This window comes from Epinephelus fuscoguttatus, linkage group LG14 (genome assembly GCF_011397635.1).
Source record: "Epinephelus fuscoguttatus linkage group LG14, E.fuscoguttatus.final_Chr_v1".
NCBI classification, from domain to species: Eukaryota; Metazoa; Chordata; class Actinopteri; order Perciformes; family Serranidae; genus Epinephelus; species Epinephelus fuscoguttatus.
In genome coordinates this window covers 29,155,857-29,178,897 of record NC_064765.1, presented here as the reverse complement: position 1 = coordinate 29,178,897, position 23,041 = coordinate 29,155,857, and the positions used below count along the sequence as shown (strand labels likewise).

The following is a 23,041-nucleotide window of genomic DNA, read 5'->3' as shown; positions in this document are numbered from 1 at the left end:
GTCTGACAGGAATTTTGTGTCAGTTTAACATTACTTTTTTGTTGTCGGAGCATTTGATTACTTAAAATATAGAGTATGCATTTTTACCACCATTTTTTTTTTATTTCATTGAACTATAAAAATATATGTTAAGTGAACAATGATAGTGATGTTAACTGGTCTTGAACTAATTAGGTTAAATTGGCTTTATAAAATGTAGTCAAATTAACTCAAAACTTAAAATTGTTGACTTAACATAAAGAAATATGTCAAGCTGAAAGAGATGAGTTTTTGTGCCAAGTGAATATAAAGCTTTTATGTTGTTGGGGCATTTGTGAAGACTCCACGTTAGTTTTATGTCATGGATGGGGTTTACAGTGTATGATCAGCTTATAAAACAGGAAACATATAGATTAAATGGCCCATCAGTATATAAAATACATATGAAATATTCAGTAAATCATTTGCTCAACCTCAAGCAAGTCTAAAAGTACAACACTTCTCATACACTTGCACTCACATGGGCCATTCCCCTGTATTGAGTACTTTCACATATGATACTGTACGTACATTGTATTAAAAATACTTAAATGCTTTTACAATTTCAGTGCAAGACATTTTCTTGAAATGGAATTATTTTGTCTTGTGAATCTGAATACTTTTCCACCACTTGGCAAATTATAGTATATAGAAAGTAAACAGATGGAATAACATGGCTTCAGTTTCACCTTCTTAAAAGTATGCTTTTAAATGGGACACAATTTGAATTGCCACAGCAGAACAAGCACAATAGTAACTAATTAACATCGGCCCAATTCCATTAAGTGTCCCAGTTGTCCCAGTAAGGCACTGGCATGCGATACCACCTAAAAGAAATACAGCCAGAATGTTATTGATGTTATGAATATATAGAGGCCCTGTGTTATTAATCACACCTGTGCTTTTTAACCTGTGACAAGTCTATATGTCTGTTGTGGAAGTATCATTTGAATATTTCAATTGATTAAAAATTCCATAAATACAAGCAAGGATGTTAAAAAACAAAACATCAACCTCAGCCATCTTTATCACAAGATCAAGTTATGGTAAAGTTATAATGGCTGTAAATTCACTTGATCGTAAGCAGGGGCTGCTTTATTAAATCACACATTTGCCTGCTGAAGACGCTCATGTCTTTTATTGCATTTTAAATGACTCTCCTGATATGAAAAGAGGAAGTAAACAGACGAGATAATGTGGCTTTAACTCTCAGCCCTCCTCCTCGAGAGACACCGTGACATCACTCAGCGGCACAGCCAATCAGGGGCCAGTACGCTCAAGCTGGAGGAGCACTCCGTGCGTCCGTGCAGCTGGTGTGCATTTGCTTGTGTGTATGTGTGTGAGTGTGCGTGTGTGCGTGTCTGAATGCGAACAAGTTGATATTATTTTTAATTTTTTTCCCCAAACATCTTTGAATTAAGTGCCGGAAGTGAGCCTGGTCTGCGGTGAGTGAAGTGAGGCATCTCCCGGAGCCGCCTGAGGAAAAGAAAAGAGACTCTCCGCAACAACGGAGACTGTAATGAACTCGAGAATAACAAGTTTGCTACGTACAGCCTTTGAGAACAAGCCACATCTAACGTTACGCAGTTTAACGAATTTCGGTGTGTCGTGTTTTTTATTTTTTTGTCGACACTAGCTAACTTGGAGCTACAGTGTGCAGCTGCTCGCGCTGTTGTTTTTCTGTGGTTGGCAGTGTGCAGTCCCGTGTGCCTTCTTTTAAATGTGTAAAGTCGCTCATGTTTGCTAATGAAGTTGAAGTAACCGTCACATAAGACACAGTAATAACACAGTAGGGGATAAGCCATAAGCTACTCAGAAGAAAAATGCTAAAGACGCTGACGAAGAAGCTAAGAAGACATTCACTCAATGAGATACATCCCTTCCAACTGAAGGTAAGTTTGAGTTTCTCACTACTGCACTGTTGTAATGTTATTTAAATGCATTTGCTGTAGCTGCCAGGACACACTACACTAAAACACACAGCACAGTGCAGCTGAAATGAGTTTGTTTGTGAACAGCGTGGCTTTACTTTTGTCTTGTGACTTGCTCATTTGTAGGCCAGTTGACTACGCAGCTTAAACATAATAACCCCACAGCCTGTAACCTTGCTTGAATGGGGTTAGTGAGTTCATTTACACTCTCTCCCTTTCTCTTTCTCTTGCACACACACACACACACACACACACACACACACTAGTGAGACAACAGACTGTGCTGCTTCACTGTGGAAATTGCCAGCGTGTGTGTTTTAATATCCAAGCATGTGTTGTTTGGAGGTATTTTCTGCATCTAAGCACGTCAGCCCATTCATTACCATCCACTCTAGAAGGAATTTACTCTTTGTGGCTTACAGGACCGAGCCAGATGTTTACAGGAAGAAACTGGAGATCCACACTGCTACACAAACACATCAGCAAACATGTGGCATGTCAACAAACTCCCACTCACACTCATTGACTCATAAATTGTAATTCAGCTGTTTGTCATTTGAGAACGTAAATGACTCCACACTCATTTTCCAGACTTCTCTCGTGTGTAAGAGGGGACGTTCTGTCAAACACATTCATACCTGTGAAACTAGTCCCGGTTCTTCGTCGACAAAGAGAAAAGGCTATGGTTTCCAGGTGGAAATAGCTGTGTTTGTGTGGTGGGGAAGAGGGAAAAACATTTCAGTAAAAACCTTATTGTTGTGGGCTATAATTGTCCCGACATCTACATCTTTACCCTCCAATTTTCCACAACAGAATCCATGTAAGTGCTCCGCAATTGTTACTGCCCGCTCAGTTTGCATAATGCCTCTTTTTGGTGAGCAGAGGGGTGAATTGTATCCTGCATGGGTCACTAACTTGCTCCATCCACAGCAATATTGTGCGTCAACCAACTGTATCGTCGCATGGCAGCCATTTTGTGCCAAAATGCTCCAGTTCAAAGGCCTGGCTGAGGATGCAGGGGAAAGTGTGCCATGCCCGTTGTCTGCTTTTGTTTGTGCTTGTTGCTGTGCTCAGTGACAAGGTTCTCTCGGCTAGAAGTGGATAGTGTCGTGGGTAAAGCAAATTGTGAGCAGTGACTAGGTCTGTTGCTCACATCCTAGCCTGGTGCACATTTCTTCAAGCTGAGCTTGCTATTTCTGAAACTGATACTCAAACGATTTACAAGGAATTCCCACTTGAAACAACACTGATTGTCAAATAAGAATATGAAAACGCAAAAGATGGTCCAGCACTGTAGCTGACTGTAAGTGAATTTTGGAAAACAGTCTGCCATCGCCAACCAGTGAATCACCTTTGAATAAAGGATCATTGTGGTGTATTACAACATTAGTCTTATTTTTTTTTTAGCTGTGCTCCATCATTTCTGTCTGTAACTATAATATTGTTCTCACCAAGTTCAATACTGGATCTTGGAACATGGAAGCATAGCTAAAAATAACTCTGAAAGTATGTAAGCTGTGATAGATGTTTACAAGAGACAGCTTGGATAAAAAAACTTTTGCCTGTGTTTTCTCTGCCAAATAAATTTGGCTAACCTGTGGATATGTTTACAGCCTTTCTGACCATCCAACTGCACATGTTTTTAGCCATATTGAATTCTTAGCAATGTTGTTGCATTCCCAACTCTACGCAATTACTTTGGTGAGTACAAGTTATTATTACTGAAAGGAATGATTGCCAAAGTTAGACATATAAGACACAAGTTGTAATTACCTGGAACAGTCTTTTAATTGAGTACTCCAGGGATTTCATAATGCAGTTCAACTAGGGTATCGATAATTAATACCTTTTGAGGTGTAGACTGAAATAACTCGATACCAAGTAGTATTGAAACTTCTCCCATCAAACAGTACCTGCATTTGACCCTTTTTGCGCCGGAAGCTGATCCTGGGCCATCTGAACTCCCTGCTGGATCAACAAACTTTCTTTTACTGCCATGTCCAGAGCTGCCCTCCTCCCGGCAGTTGGTCATTTTAACGTCTGCCTGGTCAGCACAAGCTTACACAGCAGCAGCAGCAGCAAACATCCTACATGGATCGCAACAAACTCACACCGACACGAAATAGCTCGACTCTTGTCATTTAACCCGTTAATAACTGTAAGATAAAGTTAGTTGTGTGATCCTAAGAGTTAGCCCTGTCACTGTGTGGCCGGGCGGACTCTTACCCCTGTCCCTGGTGTGGAACTCACACTCCTGCAGCAGCAGCTGCAACCCACACAGTCAGTGATGTGGTGAATTTGTGTGCCGTGTGACAGAGTTGGCAGTTCAAAGTGCTGAGATGTCACTTCATTCACATTATAGATATCGAATGCCGTGATGGCATTGGTATCACTTTTAGGGTACTGGATTAGTAGCAGTATCGTACTTTTTTAAACAATACCCAGCCCTGCCTTCCCACCACTTCACTCTCTAGTGCAGGTGTTTTGTCATATATCTATTGTCCTACATTTTAACATCATCAGGTTTATTGTCTTAGAATCACAACCATAGAAGTTGTTTTGCAACTGTTTTTACTGGCTGAATAGTGCTTATCATGACAAGTAAAGGCATCTTTATGTGTCTCTTCAAAATAAACTGTCAGTGGTTAAAAGGTTCAAATAAACAGGAAATTAAAAGGTGTAGCTCTTCGTATGTTTGCTTATTTGCAGGTTTGCCTAACTTGTGAATGTCAGCAAACCATGGTCAGGTTGCATTGTACTTAAGGTGTCTACCCTCAGTCAAACTTAGACTGACCGTCCATGTTCTTATTATAGCTAAATATTGACATCCATTGTTTTGAATAAAGATTAATAGAGCAGAGCTCTTACTCTGGTGAATGCATAGGAGCATTTGTTTTAGCGTAATTATTGTCTATACTGTCATCATAAGTTACTCAGATAATGAGTTTAAAGTCTGCTGTAGTGCTCGCTGTGTGATCGAGGGCTAAATGACCATTTCCGAGTAGTTAAAGAAAAGAGGCTAAAGGTCTCTTAGGCCCTGTTACAGGACCTATCCCAGGAGCTTACACTAATCAAGACTACTTACACTACACTATGGTGAAGATCCACTCGAGTGTGAGGGGAAGTAGAATCAACCATGTCTGACCCTGTGTTGTGTGTTTTTATGAGAGGGGGAATGGAGTGTGACAGTGTCCATGTCAGTGTGGAAGGACAGTGCAGAGCTGATATGTGTGTGAGCTGGGTCTTCTGTGTGTGTACGCTGTGACATTGCCATTGATCCAGCTTAGCAAGCTGCTCAGCGATGCAAGGGACTGACAAGGATTTCATTCAACTGTTCTTGACACACAAACACACAACTCTTTGTCTGTTTTTGCATGTATGCACAAAAGCAGTTTTTTATGCTTTATTCATGCAGTCTCACTTTCACTTTGCTTATGCGCCTCAGCTCTCTGAATGATATCAAGTAGTCTGCAATTACTGAAAAAAAGAGTTTATATTTATCATTACTAACTTGATGTAAAACTAAGAGCTGACTTGACATTTTGTCTCCTTGTGACTTTTTACACATATTTTCTGAAATTGTCTCCAGAATGTTGTGCAAAACAACTCATATCAGAGTTGACAAGCTGCATGCAGGAATTTGCAAATATGTTAAGATTTAAACTGTGTATTGCATTTCATCACTGATAAGCATATCAGTTTCAAAGATTATACACACTTTGGTCAGATCTCATACGCCAAAACGGAGTTCTTCACTACTGCAAAACCTTGTGGACAAAGTGAGAGAAAAAGATGGAAAGAGCTGCCAAGCCAGTTTGGTGCAGTTTTTGTCATGCAGGCCCATGTTGCTCTCATGACTGATAGCAGTCCAAATCCTCACCTCAAGCACAATTTCAATATTTGTCATGCAAAGTAGCAGTGGGGCCAAATTTAGTAGTTGCACAAGCTCATGAAAAACACCACCAGTGATTGACTTGAAGATAATATTTAAATGATGTAATTGCAGAGGTTTTTTTCTAAAGATATTACATAGATAGCATAGAGGGTCATGTAGCTTTTTATGTCATTTTCACACTTGTTTTTATCTTAACACATCTGTGATGCTAATGACTAATAAGCATGTGGGGAAGGGTGTGACTGTGGGTCGTCCTGATGAACATTTGATGTGCTTGTGCGCTTCACGTATACATTATGTACTTTCTCCTTTGCATGAAGTTCCATGTCTTGTAGCATAAACATATAGCTTGTATGCACTTCAACTTGAGAGTACATATGGATCTGTTGCATCATGTTGTGCTTCTGCATAAGTACTGCGCGTCTTGTGAGGTGCCAGTTTACAACAGTGAGTGTCCTGGAAAAAACTTCTGGAAAGGCAGTATTGATGCTAAGCAGCAGGGATTATAGTATGAGGCAGCCAGGTTGGAGTGGTGCAATCCAGGCTTAACCACAGTATTATACAGGGGCTGGGAAAAGAATGAACAACTGGAAGCAACAAGAAACATACCTACAACAAGTGATGGTCCTCCAAAGTTTTATATGTACATTGTCATCAAATGCATAAAGCAGTTTTATATCCAGCTGCAAAACTTGTTTAATGTGATGATAAAATGCTGCGTCAGTATAGCTGCTGACTCTGATATATTATAGGGTTCCTCTGGATCCGTAAAAAAAATCAATTTTCAGAAGTCTTTAAATGCTAAGACATGGGAATGAGGATTTTACGAATTGTTATTTTCTGACGTGGCATTGTGAAATCTCGAAATAATTGGTAATTTCTGTCTTTTCTAACACTCATATTTTGTTTCTGGCTGGTTATATGGTATATGATGGTATTACTGTTTGCATTTTGCACATTTTATTGTTAAGCATTTGAAATGTTGTCCCAAAAATATTTTGTGCATTAAGAGCCCTTTGAAGCCTTTAATCACAATCTTCAACAATCATGTTGGATTGCTGCTGAGGTACGCAACACTTTGTGTGAATATAGATGCGGTATGAATGTGAACATGACGGCAACTCAGTCAAAAGTTAACCACTAAAATAACATCTAAAATGAATAAATTGCCTCTGAAATATGGGACACATTGAATCTTGGAGATTATCTGACAAAAATGATAGCAATTCATGACAATTCATGTCTGATGGCTCTGTAGCACCCACTAGTGGTGGGCAGCTGCATGACAGTGAAGTGGCCTTGTACATGAATAAAACACTACTTGGTTTAACTGACTAATATTTCTGGTGCCGACTAGCGAGGGGGCAGACGTTTAATTGTTTCGACGGCTAATTGCGGCATCCCCAGTAGAGACTGAAGACTGACCTGGTGGCACATGTTGTGCACTACATACAGTAAGTTTAATTGAAAGAGGAGCACCTCTATTTTTGACGGTTTTTGAAAATCATACTGTCGGGAATTTTAAAAACCTGGTAAACCGCAGGATATAGGCTCTGGTGTACCGCAAAGCCTAATACAAGGCTCAGTGCATTTTATGCAAAAAGTTTCTCAAACTATGCACGATGGGAAATAAGGCGGTGGAATCCCATGTGCAGAGTGAGAAACACAAGGTCACCAAGTAAATCTCGAACAATCAGCAGGTGTTTCCCAGTCTTGTTCTACCCTCATCTCCACCATGAGAAAAAGAAAGTCATGTTGTATGTTACAAAAACAGTTGGGCAAAATTGTCTTAAGAAGTCCTAAGTCTAACTTGCTTTAAGCTGTAGGAACCCTGTATCATATATTTTTTGTATGATCTACTTAACATCATGTTCTGCAGCTGGGATGATGGTGCTACAGTAGAGTTGAATAGTGAAATTTCTTTTGGCAAAGCACTGTCATTCTGCATAACCATAAAGTGAATGTCAGTTAGGCAGTGTGGTATTTGTTGTAGCTAGCTATGCCAACGCAATAACCATATCAGATGTGGTTCACTGGAAAACACACGCCAAGTTTTCTTGCTCTCTCACACACTCAATCACACTTTGTGAAATACAGATGCCATTTGTAACAATTTCCTGAATTCTAATGTCAGATAACTCTGAGAAATCTGATGTTATGACCTCTCCCAAGTTTCCTTGAAAAGCCATGTGTGACTGAGAGTCTAAAACAGTATTGGCAGTGAAACAAATGCAAATACTTGTTCATGTGCTTAGTCTTTGCGTTACACTCCCAGATGAAATTTGCATAGTTTGAATGTTTTATGGTCTGTTGACACTGACTTGCTTTGCATAAGTAGTACTTTTTCAGATAGTGTACTAGCTGTTCAAGGGGCAGCTGGTGTTACAGTGATCATAGTGTGTCTGTGTGAAGTAAGGAAGTCATTGAAAGTAGAACACTGTTGTGTCCAACACACTGTGTGAGTGCGTGTCAGTGTAGGTATTACAGCGTATTGTGACAGAGCCTGCAACACATTAAACAGTCTTGTAAAAGTGAGCTACACATGTGCTACATTTCTGTTGTTCTCTGATCCATCAACAACCTCTGAGACGGTCCCTAAGGGCAGAAGAAGGCCAAATCGTTACTGTCAGCTTCTATTTGCCTCCAGTTGCACAGACAATGATCGCTCTGTGGAGAAACTTCAGACTCACAGGTCAAGAAGCTGCTTACACTGCAGCTTTAAAAAAAGGCAAAATATGTAGGAAAAATGAGTAATCATCCTGATGATCTCACAGAGTGTGAACACAAAATTAGACTAAGCTCATGTCTCCTCTGAATACAATTAAGATGGGAAGTTTATGAACCACCAGCGTCACTTCATTCTTAGTATCCTGCAGCAGTAACTTTTAATAGGATTTCAGCTGTTTCATGGATGCTGCCCAACAATAATTCACTGGAGTGTACGGTGTAGCTGAAGCCCTGAGCCAGCCACTTGCCAAAATACATTTCCTTCCCACAGTTATTCCTCAGTGTAATTTTCCAACGGAGTTCATGAAGTGACGCTGTTTTGCTCAAGACTCCTCAAGAGCCAAGGTTTTTTTGTCTTGTACACTGGCTGTGGAGCTGTTCATTGAGAATCTATCCCACAGCTCGTGTATCATTGAAAGGCAAGAAGGCTACACTCAGGCCAAATACAAATATCTTCAACAACAGTGTCAACACTGTGGTCTTACCCTGGAAAGTCAGGCTATGTGTATATCCTTACTGTGCTATTTGATACCTTGACGTTTAGTATTCAGTACTGTGTTGGACCACAAGACTGAATGAGAAGTTTGTTGTGTTTATTATTATTGTTGTTTAGTCTTTATTGGTATACTTTTTCTGATGTGAAAATAAAGAAGCCATGTCATGTCAAATCACAATGTCTTTATCAAACTACTTTAATAGGATCCTATGATAATACGCAGTAATTTTGTTGTCATTTGAGGAAACTACATATCAGAGCTACAGAGGAGTTGGTGTGTTTCACAGTAATGTGACATTTGAAATGTAAAAAAGTGAGATACAGCTATGTTCTGTAGTCTTCTGATTCGTAGTTCACCAACAGCGAACCATCTGTGAAATTATACATTGGAATTCACACTTATCATGAATTGAATATTGTCTGCCCTTATTGGGCTCTGGCTCCTTTCTCCCTTTCCTCTTTTTGAAGAGCTTCACAGAGAAAGGATGTGTGTGTGTGTGTGTGTGTGTGTGTGTGTGTATGTATTAGAGAGTAGAAGGGAGGACACTGTATGTTTGTGTGTGTGTGTAAGCGTATACACACACACACACACACACACACACACGCACAAGCACAGATGGCAGCTGCTCAGCGAGGCCTCGGAGTGGTAATTACTGAGTGTGAGGCGCATTACTTAACTCTTAGCGTTGCAGTCTGCAGGGTATCTGTATTGTTGCTTCTGGTGTTGACGAGGAATTGATTTTAAAGAGACAGACTGATTCAGGCTGTGGGAAAAAGAAAATAGCCCTAACTTAACTAAGACAGAACCGTAACTCAATTTGTCCTGCCTTTTGGGACTCAGAGCATCTATTCTGTTTGTAGTGCAACTGTAAAAATGACCACGCAACAAATAGTTTTGGGAAAAATCAGAAAATTGAAAAATGATTAAGAGCTCCTAATTAGGATTTGGTTCACCACATTTTGGATTTAATCACTGGGATGTTTAAAGCTTTGCTCTTTCATTATTTTGCTTGTCAGATACTAAAATTGAAAATACAGATGATCCAGGGCAAGTTTTGACTTTAAGACTGAATTTTTTTTTAAATATTCTTTACGAAATTTTGCCAATGTAAAGTTTCAATTTTTGAATGTTACCATATGGCATATTTGACCTACAGTCTAAGCTCAATCCTTTTTGCAGATTTCTTACCATGGCAGTGGAGAGGGAGGGGAGAGTGATGACTCAGAGGGGGAGAACCAGGAGCTTGCACAGATCGACAGAGGTAAGTGCCCTCTGCCAATTAAATGTTTGTTGTAAACAGATTATGATCTTCCTCATCACTTACTGATTCTCACACATAATAATTAGATGTTATAAGTCAACAGATAACATGGTATTATAGCACATTGCCGTTCTTTTGCAGCCATGTCTCCACCTTCTCCTTTGACATTTCCTGTTTATCTGCTCCTCTAGAGAGACGGAGAAATTGTGCCCTCACTCCCTTGGCCACCAGCCAGCAGCACAACCAGGGTCCCCTCTCTCCAGCCCGGTTACGACGCCTTCGCCTCCTTTTAGATGCCAATCTGGATCGCCATTCTTCAGAGGAAGAGCTGGAACGAATCAGCTGTGGTGACAACAGGAAGTGGGTGTCAGCGCTTCCCCAGCGCCACGGCGATCACCACAGCAGCGCCTCCAGTGATGAGGAGGTTCGGGACCTCTGTGGCTGCGGCTCACCAGCTGCACCTGCTAGGCCACTGGTTGAGCCGGGTGCTTGCCTGGCCGCTTCCCCCAGCCCTGTACTCTTCAGCTCCAGTCCACCACGTAGCCTCAAGCCACCCCCCATGCGCTTTCAGCTGCAGGTGGTGCAGCCAGTGGCACGGCCCATCATTTTGACCCACTTTGACCAGTCAGCACCTTACAGAAAGTATCGGCACAGTTACGGCGGGGAGCAGGGGAGGCCCAGTCTGGATCTGGAGAAAATGCAACAGGTTAGTAGTCCAAGCAATACTAATGACATTTTTTCCAGCACTAACCTCTGCCCAAATTGTCAGCTTTGTGAGATATCTTAGGCAGATAAGATCTTTGCTGAGCACATTTAAACTATTATGGTCTGCACTATTGCAAAGGGTTAAAGCAAAATCATCACTATGTTGTTTGTTCCATCCAACTCGTTAGACCAGGGGAATAATAAACACTACATTGTGTCATTTCGTCTGAATTGTAGTGAGACAGAAGTATAAAGTAGGATAAAATAGGAATAGTCTAGTAAAGTACAAATAAAGTACTGAAGTTATTGTACATAATTACCTTTTCACCACTGCAAAATGACCATACAGTTAAGTTCAGGGCATTGAGTAACTGGTAAATTATTACCAGCAAAAACTTTTTCATAGTTCCAAGAACCCCCCTTTTTATTGTGTCTGCAAGGCAATAACTAGACATGATCATAGTTCTTAGAATGCCAATTTGAGGGTCTTTTTAGCTCCTATTTCAGATAAATTGTTGCCCAGTACAAGAGGAACCAATTAGTGAAGCATAAGTATGGTGATTGATCTGGATGTAAGTGTACACAGATTGGTCGAACACGGCCAGTGCAGCAATGGCAACTGAGATATTTAAAAACCTGTTAGCCCTGTAAACAACAGACAACGCAAACCAAAAACAACTGCTAGTTAGGGTTGGGTCGGTTCTCGGTAATACCAATTTGGTTCGGTACTCCGTCTTGGACAAGGTTTTTTTTTTTTTTTTTTTTTTGAGACCGACTGGACCGCATACTCGGGCGGAATGTAGGTGGAGCGCACTCCGTGGAGGTCCGCCTGGTAAAAGCGGACGTCTGCAAGCCCTGTGCGTGCAAAGCACGACCGCGCGGACTCCACTCCGTGCACCAGTGTCACACAAAAGACTGCTTGGTATGTATTTTTCACATCAAGGGGATTTTTCACGGACATTTGTACAGGAAACTACAACGCGGAAGTGCGCTTGACTCCACTTATAGTACGCCCGAGTCTGTGAGCACCTGTGTCTGCTTCTTCGTCAAGCGCACAGCGAGCAGGAGAGAGAGGGAGGGACTGAGCTAGGGGGTGTGAGTGCGAACGTGCCGAGGCCTCTACTGTAGCCTGGGGAGTCGATAATGGCGGACAATTTAGTCTCGAAGAAATCAAAGAATGCGCCACTATGGCAACACTTTGGCTTTGAGCCAGACGAAGGAGGCAGCCCTTGTTTGCACTGATTGAGTAAGCTGCAAAATTTATTTGTAAGGAATAAAAGAAACAACGTGTTACTGTCACTCTGTTGTCCTATGGTCGTTTTTTATTTTAAATTAGTCAATTGTGCCCCCAAGTGGCGAAAATCCGGTACTACCGACTTGATGCGTTTTTTTTTTTTTTTACAAAAACTGGACCGTTTTTTTTTTTTTTTTTCCTCATACCGACCCAACCCTACTGCTAGTTACAAAAAAGTCATAGAAGTAAGCACATACAGATGGATCGATAGTGAAGTCCACGTTTATACAGCACAGTCAATACAGCATGATTTTGATTCCTCAAAGTGGAAGTAGTGTTGCTATACCAACTGCTAGCCGGCTTACACCACATCACTTGAGCGTTCCTATTGGCGGTGCAAACACAAAAAAAGCTATTGAAGGTACGGAGTTCTCGGGGGAACTCCCCAGTGGACTGTTCCTATCAGGAAGTACCCAAAACTGTACGTCCAAAAACACTTATTGTCTCTCAAATCACTGTCAGATTATTTATCTCAGAGAAGACCTTATTTCTGGATAACCTGGGTGCAAAATAAAGTCACATTGCCCACTATGTGTTTTCGTCTGTTACACAATGTGATACACAGCCCGAAAAGGTGGTATGGTGATGTCTCCTTGTTAGGCAAAATAATTTTCTTCTGTAGCAATATGTGTAGTCCACTGAAAATGTTAAAAGTACCCAACGGCAGATGAGGCTAACACTACCCCGCCAAACAACTCGTCGGGCAGAGGATTGGGTCCCAACAAAAACAATGATGTATTACTAAAACTACTAACCGGCTACCCTACACACACATGGCCACACAAATGTGCACGCTCACACGAGCAAACAAAGTCTTCCTTTTCCATAGCCGGACGCGAGCCACCACGGTGGTCTGGCTGGAGAGGGATGAAGGAGAGGGAGGCACGGACGGCAGATGTCCGCCCTCGTTTCTCACAAAGGCTGGCAAGCGAGGGGAAACGATGAAGGGGTGGAGGCAGAAGGAGAGGATTAAATACACAACAGAAAAACGACAGCCACTAATGAGTCATGGAGAAGCTGGTCCACTAATCATTAAAATCCAATAGACTTGTTGGCCCACACAGTGGATGGGAAAGGGTGTGTGCGTGTGTGTGTATTTGCAGTGAGAGAAACTGCAGGTTTCAGGGGTCCATATGTCCATGGGGTTTTTAGAGGGAAAGAACAGATGATGAGAGACAGCGGGCAGAAATGAGAGGGGTGAAGAGAAAAAAAAGAGGAAGAGTGTGTGTGTGTGTGTGTGTGTGTGTGAGAGAGAGAGAGAGGCTGGGGTACGCGTCTATCATCCTGCCTGTCTTTTTGTGTCTGCATGTGTACATCCTCCTGTCTGTGAGTTTGTTGCTGTATCAGTGTGTGTCTGTTGCCACAGTGCGAGTGTGTCTGTATGTGTGAGAGTGTGTGCACACTCAGTCAAGTGGAATGGGAGGTGCTGCAGGGAATACAATAGGGGGCCTACAGAGGTAGCTAGCAGACACAGCTCCAGTCTCCCATTAACCCTTTAGCTGGACAACTTCCAGTCCGAAAGTCTGACTCAACTACTACACCATCACCATGTAATTGCTTTCACATATGCTGCTCTGGACTTTAAATATAAGAAAGAAAGCTAACTGAGCTGGGTCCACAAAAGGCAATTTGAAGGTGTCAGAACCAGGGGAATTCTGTTATAAGTGTGGAAGGTAGAGGAGCAGAACGCAACTGCTACCTTGGATGGATTGTCTTCTATCAGTTTAATCATATGGGAACTTTAATTATATATAAAGTGGTGAAGAAGACTGATAAATATTAAAGTGTTCTCTGTTTGTTGGGAGAATGTCAGAACAATGGCAAAGTCCAGTTGTGGTTCCCTAATTCTTTGGACACTACTGACCTAAGACTGTCTACGACCAGTGATTGGCAAGCAAGGCTACTAGCCTCAGTTCAATCAGCATTGGCTCAACATATTGTCAAACAACAGTTCGTATGATATTGTACAAAAATGCACACTAAGCGGTTCGTATGATATCCAATGATGTGGCGCTCCTTGAATGATGTCATGTACTTGATGTAAAGTTACGTACTTAACATAAAGTTACTGTGTTTAAGTTTAGGTAAAGAAACATGGTGATGGCGTACCTTAAAATGATTCAAAGTTCACATGGTACCGAACACCAGTCTTTGGGGAAAAGTCCCAGGTGAAGGACCTTTTTTTTCTGACTCATCCACCGCCCCAACCTGCTAACTTTCGGGACTGCTTCCTTGTTTATTCTTTACTCCCATCAATGCATTGGCTGTGTGAATGCAGCCTTTCCGAATACATGGATCATACACAAATTACTGGCTCGTAATTAAGTATAATATGTACAATTTTGACAATGCATGAAGACAGCCTGATAGACTTGAGTGTTAGTCATACACATAAATTCTATTAAAGGTGTGTCTAGCTACCTTGTGACTGACAAGTTGCTACCATGGTGTCCTGTCAATCAGCACAGAGGGTTAGCAGTGTGTATCTTCCACAGCTCCACCCTCTCATCTAAATATGGTCTCTTCTGGCTCCAGTAAACCAAGATGGCGGCAGCCAAAATGCCAAACTCAAGGCTTGAGAACACTGAAACCAATGTGTGACATCACAGTGGCTACGACTGCTTCTTTTGTTGTTTATGGTCATGCATTTATTTATCTAATACATTTCTTAAAGGCAGGGTTAAAAGTTCAGCAGCCTGTTTCCTTGAGTCTCTGATAATCCCTCATGCCTGCTAATCCATGTCCAGTTGCTCAGATGTGGCAGTGCCCTTGTTTCGTAGCCTGGTGAAAGAGCAACAGTGTGTGTGGCACGTGCTGAGCATTGAGAAATATATCGGACCTCTGCATACAAATGGCGAAACTCTAAAAAATGTCATAAAAATACACACTACTGGCTCCAAGGATCATAGCTCGCTGTTGCCAGTTTGCTAGTTTACCTTACTTTCAGCCATTTCCCAAGCATAACATTGTTTTTTAAAATACCCATAGGTATCTGTTCATTTTGTTACAGTATGAAAATCAGCAGGCTTACATGTAAGACTTTTATGTGACGGGTAATCTCTCATATTGACTATCATGCTCAGTTTTATGTTTGTTGTTCCATGTTTATAAAATACGATTACAGTTGTGAAGTAATGCATTTAGAAGTGCAGATGATAAAACAGTATTGTGAGATGACTGTAAATATTGAGACATAAACAAGGGTTATATTGTGGCTTTCAACAGGGATAAGGCAAGTCAAAACAACTTTATTTGTACAGCAGGCTTCATACACGGCAAGGTAATTTAGATTCTTTACATAAATCATTAAAATGATAACAGAATAAATGAGACATGTCTAACCATCACACACAAAGGCGAAGTCTTTGAAGTCAATGCCCCCAAAACAGTCATGATGATAACTTACTCTTTGTGTTTTTCATCAATAACCACAACACTCACCCAAAACAGTTTGCTAGTTGGCAAGTCACGACCTGCTGGCCGTGTGTGTGTGTTTGTGTGTTAAGTTGAAGAGGAGGGTGGTGCGGGGCGGGGGTGGACAGAATGATTCTGTTGCAGTCAGAGTGGTGGATAAGTAGGATGAAAAGAGAGAAGGACAAAATTATCTATCACTATTATTTAGATATTGGGTGAGAAAGTAGGCTGAAGGTTGAAGTTTTGTAGTAAATTAGCTCAAACAAAACAAAAAAAACAGAGTTATGGTCCTTTTTAAATGATCACTCTTTTGAATGGACAATACAGAAACTTAATCACATACAGTGACTAAAAATATAAATTTAATAACTTTTGAGAGGCTGAATTAAATGCAAAGTACACATTTCCGGTTTTTATTCTCATCCAAGCAGCTTGCCCCTTCATGGACTGTAGTCCCATTGATTTAAAAAAAAAAAAAAAAAAAAAAAAGATAAGAGCTGGCAGGAGGTGAGCATGAGGGCAAGTGCACACCAGCTCTCTCCCACATCACAACAGCAGGAGTCTTGTGTTTCCATTCTTTCCTGTGCTCCCTTCCCCCTTAGAAGCTACCTCCCCGACTCGAGACAATTCGATGATTGTGTGGTCCCTCCACCCCCTGGTCCCTTTTTTTTTTTTTTGAGAATACTGGAGCTGCGTGGACATGGAGGGGAGTGGGAGACAGGATATTGCATAAGCTTCATTGACGGACTGTTTAGTTTAGTGAGACAGCTGGATTTGCCTCACTTCCGTGATCATCCTGATTTTGTGTTAATTGAGCGCCAGTACACGGTTCTTGTCACGTCAGATGTTTTGTTACTCGTTGGCATTTGTTTTTATTCTTACGCTCTGTAAGGTGACCTTGGGTGTTTTGAGAGGTGCCTTTTAAATACAGTGTATCATTATTATTGATGTAAAGATCAGCTTTATCCAAACAGATGTGCCAAAGTTACTTTTTTCGGGTTCACAGTACTTTATAGAATTGGGCAAGACAAAGTGTGCAGGTTTTACACTGTGTCTGGATTGTCATGGATGTACATAAAAGCTGCTGCAGAAGTTTTTTAAAACTTGAGAACTGTATGTTTTCTCATGGTTGTCATTGTGCATTCTTTTTCTCCACAGAAAATGCTGCTGAAAAAGAACTGTGGAGGGAAAACGCGGACTATAAAGATTCGGGTGAGTTCATTTTTATTTAGCTTAGTTTCCCACAGTACATTACCAGAATCCAATTGAACTATTTTGTCGTGATGAATGCAAAAATTATTGTGTTTAAAGCCATGTTGTTGATGGCTGTCATAAAGATAAGTTGCCCATACAAGTGGTATTAATTTGAATGTATACACACACACACACACACTTGGACACACAGCCTTCCCTTTTATGCAGACCCATAATAGGCAGTCCAGATCAGGGTGTCCATTACAGCAGCGATAAGGTTGCAAGGTTGCTCGGCCCCCGTGAACAGCCCAGCCTGTCTTGTCGCCAGCACCTTGATGTCCATCCAACTGCATACTGGGACAGCATCTGGCAACAGCGTTTGTTCCCATGCCCCTGCTAGCAACAGAGCCATGCCTGAGACGTCCGAAAATCTGATAGCACTGTCAGATTACTTTTGCAAACAGCACCCAGCTTAACACTGATTGCCACAGTGATACCTAGGACAAAGAACCAAGGAGAAATATGTGCTTTGTTTTCCAGGTTTGTTTGATCTCTTGATCTCAACAACGTTTAATAGCCAGGCTTTCCACTTGTCCCATTAGCGGTCTTAGAAGTGCACATTCACGCGCCTAAATAGCTTTGTCAACACAAAGGTATTTTACCAAGATTGTGTCCGGACTGATCTTCCTGTAAAGTGGTTCTCCAAACACAACCTCCAGTAATCATGCACCAACTTAGCACTGCAACTGCGTATGGGTTGATTTTGTTTGTAGTGGGTAAGGGAAGCATGTTGGAGAGTCGACTGGAACAAGCCTGGGCATCTTGGCACAGAGCAGGGTACTCCAGAAGGATGCACAGTGTGGTGAGAAAAGTGACGTTATTATCACGTTGTGTGGGTTAGTGTCAATGGAACCTTATCACACACTTGTTTATGTACACGCGTGCTCACTCACACACACACCAACTGTAACAGCATCGAGGTTGCTCCGATCCTCCATATTGAAGTATGGATGAGCAGTACAGAAATGTAAAAAAAAAACGATCTTCGAGAGTGTTTGAGGAAAAACAAGCGAGCGTCGTTGAGAGATGGAGCTGAGGAGGAGGAAGAGGAGGTGGAGTGTTGTCGGTTCCCTTGTGGTGTATTTCCAGGGATGAAGTCATTTTCCATTTATAGCCTGGCCGGCTGCTATCTGTTTAGCTCCACTGATACATAGAGATATTGCTCATTATCCTCTGTTCTCGCTGGTGTAGTTGGTAGTGTTGTTTTCCCTGTCAGTGACGTCTGTGGGCATTGGGTGTGTTCCAGTTCATAGATTTTTCTTGAAGTGAGTACACAGTGGGTCTTTGGATTGATGAGCCATTTGGAGGCTTGTGTTGACTCTCTCTACCCTTTGTGCCACTGCGCACAGTGATCCACCTCATCCTCTCTATCTCTCCTCTGCTGCGTTCTCTCCTGTACCTCTCTCCTTCTCTGTCTCTTCCCCTCTTTTATCTGTCGGCCCTGTGTTTCCTGGCCAGGGTCCAGAAGAGTCACTGGATCTGGATGGGGCCCCGGCTTTGAGACTGGATTCAAGCACTCAAGCATGGGAGTTTTTACAGGAGTCGAGGAGGTCGATGGTCGTGGTTATGTGTGTGTATTTTAAGAGTGGGGTTCATGTGGAAGCAGTAGGAAAACACTGCTTTGGCCGCTGCTGCTGAGGCCTTCCCCCTCTAGGGGTTGGAGGTGAATAGTAGAGTGAGGTGATGAGAGCTTCCCAGCCTGCAGCAGGCAAGAGTGATGGCGTCTGATTTCAGCCACAGTAAAGAATGGGCGGAGAGGAAGGTGAAGATTGATTGAGGTGAGGGAAATGGTGCAGAGAGTGGAGGGGAAAACTAAATTGAAGGAAAATGTGCTGCATACCCCCTTTGATTTTTGATTGAGGTAAACTACAGGGCTTGGATGTGATGGAAAGGCATTTTGGTCTTTGCATGAGGACAAACAGATGTTTGAGGAATAGTCTGACATTTTGAGAAATACACTTCTTTGTTTTCTTGCAGAGAATTGGATGAGAAGATAAATACAACTGTCATATTGGTATGTTGTATGTAAAAGTAATCGATATGAGCAAACGCGTAAGACATCAGACCGTTCGGAATACTGTGTTTCCATCAGTTTTTCTACTTTGACCACAAGCTGACATCAGTGCGTGATGGATTCCTTTCTATGATCATCTGCTTCAGGCACGTTACTGTAAGTGTTTAGATGGTGTAGCCTACGCTGGTACATGTTGTTACATGTTAACATCAGGGAAACCTGTTATCTTGGTTGTTGATGTTTAATTTCTCCCTGGTTTTGGATCAGATCTGGGTTTAGAAGCTTTTGTTGGTGATTCTTCACAGTAGAAAGTGCTGCTGTTCTTTATTACATCCAATCCCCGGCTGATATGATGGTACAGGGATGCCGAGATGCTGAAGACCTAGAATGGCTGACCAATCAGAGCACACCAAGATTTTTTCGGGAGGGGGGCTTATATTGAGGGGTGCTCAAACATAGCATCTCAGACAGAGGGTGAATACAGGTGTTCCAGCACAGACAGTGAGAGGAAAATGAAGTGAGGCTATGACCTTTCCCAGCCTAGCAGACATATTTTGTTCACAGTAGAGATGATGAGAGGCTGCCCAACTTTTTACCAAAGCTTCCTGCCACAGCACATCCACACTGACCCTCCTCACTACAGATATAAGACACCATAGCCCAGCTGGCAACCAGCTTCAACACCTTATGCCAACTTCAACTACGACAGATGACGTTGATATTTTGTTGGTTTTAAGTTTATTATTAAATAAGACAAATACAGTGCCTTCCAAACGTCTAATGCTAACGTCACCTTCATGTAGAATAACAGAAGAACAAAACCCAACGTCTGCAAAGCATCATAATGATTATGTTTACACAATGTGAAATTCTAACAGCATTAGACATTTAAAATATCCTCAACCAATTTTCATTCCAGCCAAAATTGAATGTCTGTGGGATGTAGGATTCCAACGTCTTTCTGACATCATATTGACGTCTGGTGCCAGCTGGGAGGTCACTTATTAAATATTACAGCAAAGCATCAATGAAAACATCTGTTGAAGGGTCTGGATCAGACTCTGGACAGACAGTCACACAATATTTTAAGGACTCTCCCTGGGATCAGGAGTAACAAACACGATCAGGATGATCAGAACATTCCTACTTTTGACTGAGCCATTTGACTTGCGTTAAAATATAGAAGTAATGCACACCAAGACTTAAAGTAAGGTGCTGATCACTGGCGGTAGACTTGATTTTAGAAGACATGTATCACACACTGGCTCCATATGTAATTCTTGTATTTTGATGATAACATTTTGGCCTTTGGGCCTTCTTCAGTTTATTGTGGACCTTGAAGAAGACCCAAAGCCTGATCCGTCTTCAAACAAAAATGTTAACAATACCTCACACAGGGGCTCTAGTTCAGGGCCACCCTGACCCCTTGGGCCCTGGGGCCAGTGCACATGCAGTTCTACATCCATGTAATAAACTGAACTATTTCTTTGACAGAGGGCCGATAACACAGTGTGGAAATGTTTTAGATGTGCAGATTGGGACCTGAATTAATAATCAACAGGACAAACTGCTGGTGTTTTAACTCAGCTTTCTAACTGCTGCGTTTGATGTCTGGACAAAAGCAGGGCCTCGTACTTTTGGGATCTGTACTTTGTCTGACCCTTCTGGGCCCTAAATGTGCGTCACACTGCAGATGTGACCACAGGACAGCTCTGTGGGGATTGCTAACATGGATAGGGAGCCATCCTGATGTACGACTCTCCCCCACAGTTGGACTGACTCGCAGCTACCATATGGTGAACATCTTAGCGCAGTTCCCATCTATCAAGATTACTGTAGCTTGTTCTTGGGCTCGGATTTGTTTTTCCGCCTCTCACTTTTTTGCCTGTTAATATAAACATTGGTGGATAAAACAGCACTGTGTGGTAGTGGGAATTGTTGCTGTGTTACTGTGGCTCAGTTGTTAGTACTGAATCCCTTAAGATGTTGGCTGAAGTCATAGCAACACCTGTAGCCTGGCATGCGCTGTTAATGGGGCCTTATTTCATATGCATTGATGTCACTGGGTACTTTTCCAGTAGCAGTGGGCATCTGAATGGAATCAGCCAGTTATAGGGATGCATCTGTCTCTAATGGCTGACAATGAGAATATACAGCTATCTATATAAACACACTCGGTTTTTTTTCCATAGGCTCAGCTCCTGATGACAGTGAATCTGTCTCAAGGTCCTAATCTTTCTCAGTCCACCTTCTCACAAACTTGCCCCCCTCTCCTCCCTACGCAAGCAGGCTGTGGAGAAAGTGCTGCCTCACTGCCAAATCCAACAAAGTCATTTCCTGTCGTTTCCTGTAGAGAGGAAAATGACCAGGGCTAATTTTAGTCAGAGGACTTGTAGAGCCACAAGAAGCGAGGTTCTGCTCGGAGGGGGGGTGTCTCTGTGAGTGGAAAAGCATTTATGTCACTGATCCTGCAGTGTGAATGAGGAAAAAAAAGTGTGTGAAAATGTTCTAAGGAGGTGCAGTCATCTTCCCATCACTGCTAGTTTGGTTTTCAGCCACTTTTCTCACAGTCTCAACACAGCCACATTTATGCCACAGAAAGAGAAACTAACTGACCAGCAGTACCATAATTGAAGTATGGCAGGTAATCCATGCCACTTCCTAACACCTATACCTCTGACAGTCTGTTACTCACCATGACCACTCTCTCTCTGTCCTTAGAATCTGACAGGCAGCCGTCCTCCGCCCCGGTACACCTACGATCCCTCCATCTTTGCCTTCCGCTCCTTGAGTACAGTGCCCCCCTGCAGCCCACTGACCCCGTCGGAGGATCCTCCCTGCTCCTAAGGAAACTCACCCATCGCCAGATAACCCCCCCCCCCCCTCTTCATTCCCAGACGGCTGCTTTTTTTGTGGCTTCTGCAGAGAGACCAAGGAGCGACTGTTATGAAACTGACCGCTAGAAAGACGTTTGTTTGATGGTCAAACTATTGCACACTCAGGTAATCCCACCCTGTATCTTTAAGCTGTCACTTTGATCCTTGCTCTCCACATGAAACCAACCAGGAACATTTGGAGAATGAAATGGCCTAAACACAACATTTCTAAAGGATACTTCAGGTATTGCATACGTATAGCTGTCTCTGAAAAGATCCTGTGATTGGAGGAAGAATGGCCAAGAAGAAAACATGGACCAGAGGTAGTACAAAGGGACAAGGCCGACCGTTGTGAAACCTGAATTTAGTTCTGGGTTGGATCAATATTCAAGGGAAATAATGCATGTAAGACAATCAAATGGTTCCAAGGTTTCTTCCTTTGATGTGATTACTGGACATCTTGTAAGGTTCTTGGTAACTTTATATACTAAACATGGCAAGGTGAGTCATTTGATATCTTGTTATTGTTGAGATAAACATAGACAGTGATCACATTCGTCCGTCTGAAAATACTACTTCTTTGGATGTGTTATTGAATATGCAGGTCGTGACGAGCTATAACAAACATGTATGACATGTACGTAGTTGAGTAGTCGACCTGTGACCTTTGACGATGTACATTTCTTAATGAATTTGTCACTTTTAGTCCAGGTCAGAGTTAAGTACTTGTATCCTCTTTCCTTGCATGAATTCCACTGTTTTGCAGAAAGAGAGGTATGTGGAAATAAGAAAGTATGAGAATAGTTTGCTGCACATTTGGCAAGTGTAATTGGTGCTGTGTTATGCATAGCCTACTTGTAGTGTGCCATTTTTTTTTTTCCAATATTGTACCTCATTACTTTCTAGGTAGAAGAGGACCACTGGTGTGTCGAAGAAATCCCAGTGTTTTCTAAAGATCTCTTAATGCCTTGAAATCACATTCCTGTTGTGTTGAATGAAACTTGAGGTAGTTCTCGGCTCCTGAAATGGTCAACTGATTGAACACAATGTCACCACTGTAACTAAGACTTCGCCGAAGTGAATGTAACATTGTGACATGTTTTCGTCCATTGTTGCACAAAATGAATCAATAAATGCCCTGTGGCCTCTTGTTAA

At 42.0% G+C, this 23,041-nt stretch overlaps 1 protein-coding gene and 1 long non-coding RNA gene across 2 annotated transcripts; both read left to right on the top strand.

Moving 5' to 3' along the window:
- The first annotated feature begins 1,293 nt into the window (after nucleotides 1-1,293).
- On the top strand, nucleotides 1,294-23,041 carry si:dkey-16j16.4 (uncharacterized). Its single transcript, XM_049595466.1, has 5 exons — nucleotides 1,294-1,910; nucleotides 10,248-10,329; nucleotides 10,521-11,035; nucleotides 16,901-16,954; nucleotides 21,732-23,041. The coding sequence occupies exons 1-5, from the start codon at nucleotides 1,842-1,844 to the stop codon at nucleotides 21,855-21,857; spliced, it is 846 nt and encodes a 281-aa protein (XP_049451423.1). The 5' UTR covers nucleotides 1,294-1,841; the 3' UTR covers nucleotides 21,858-23,041.
- LOC125900460 (uncharacterized) lies at nucleotides 11,054-12,434 on the top strand. The gene is made up of 2 exons (XR_007450855.1): nucleotides 11,054-11,857; nucleotides 12,113-12,434. It is a non-coding gene; the product is annotated as an uncharacterized LOC125900460 (long non-coding RNA).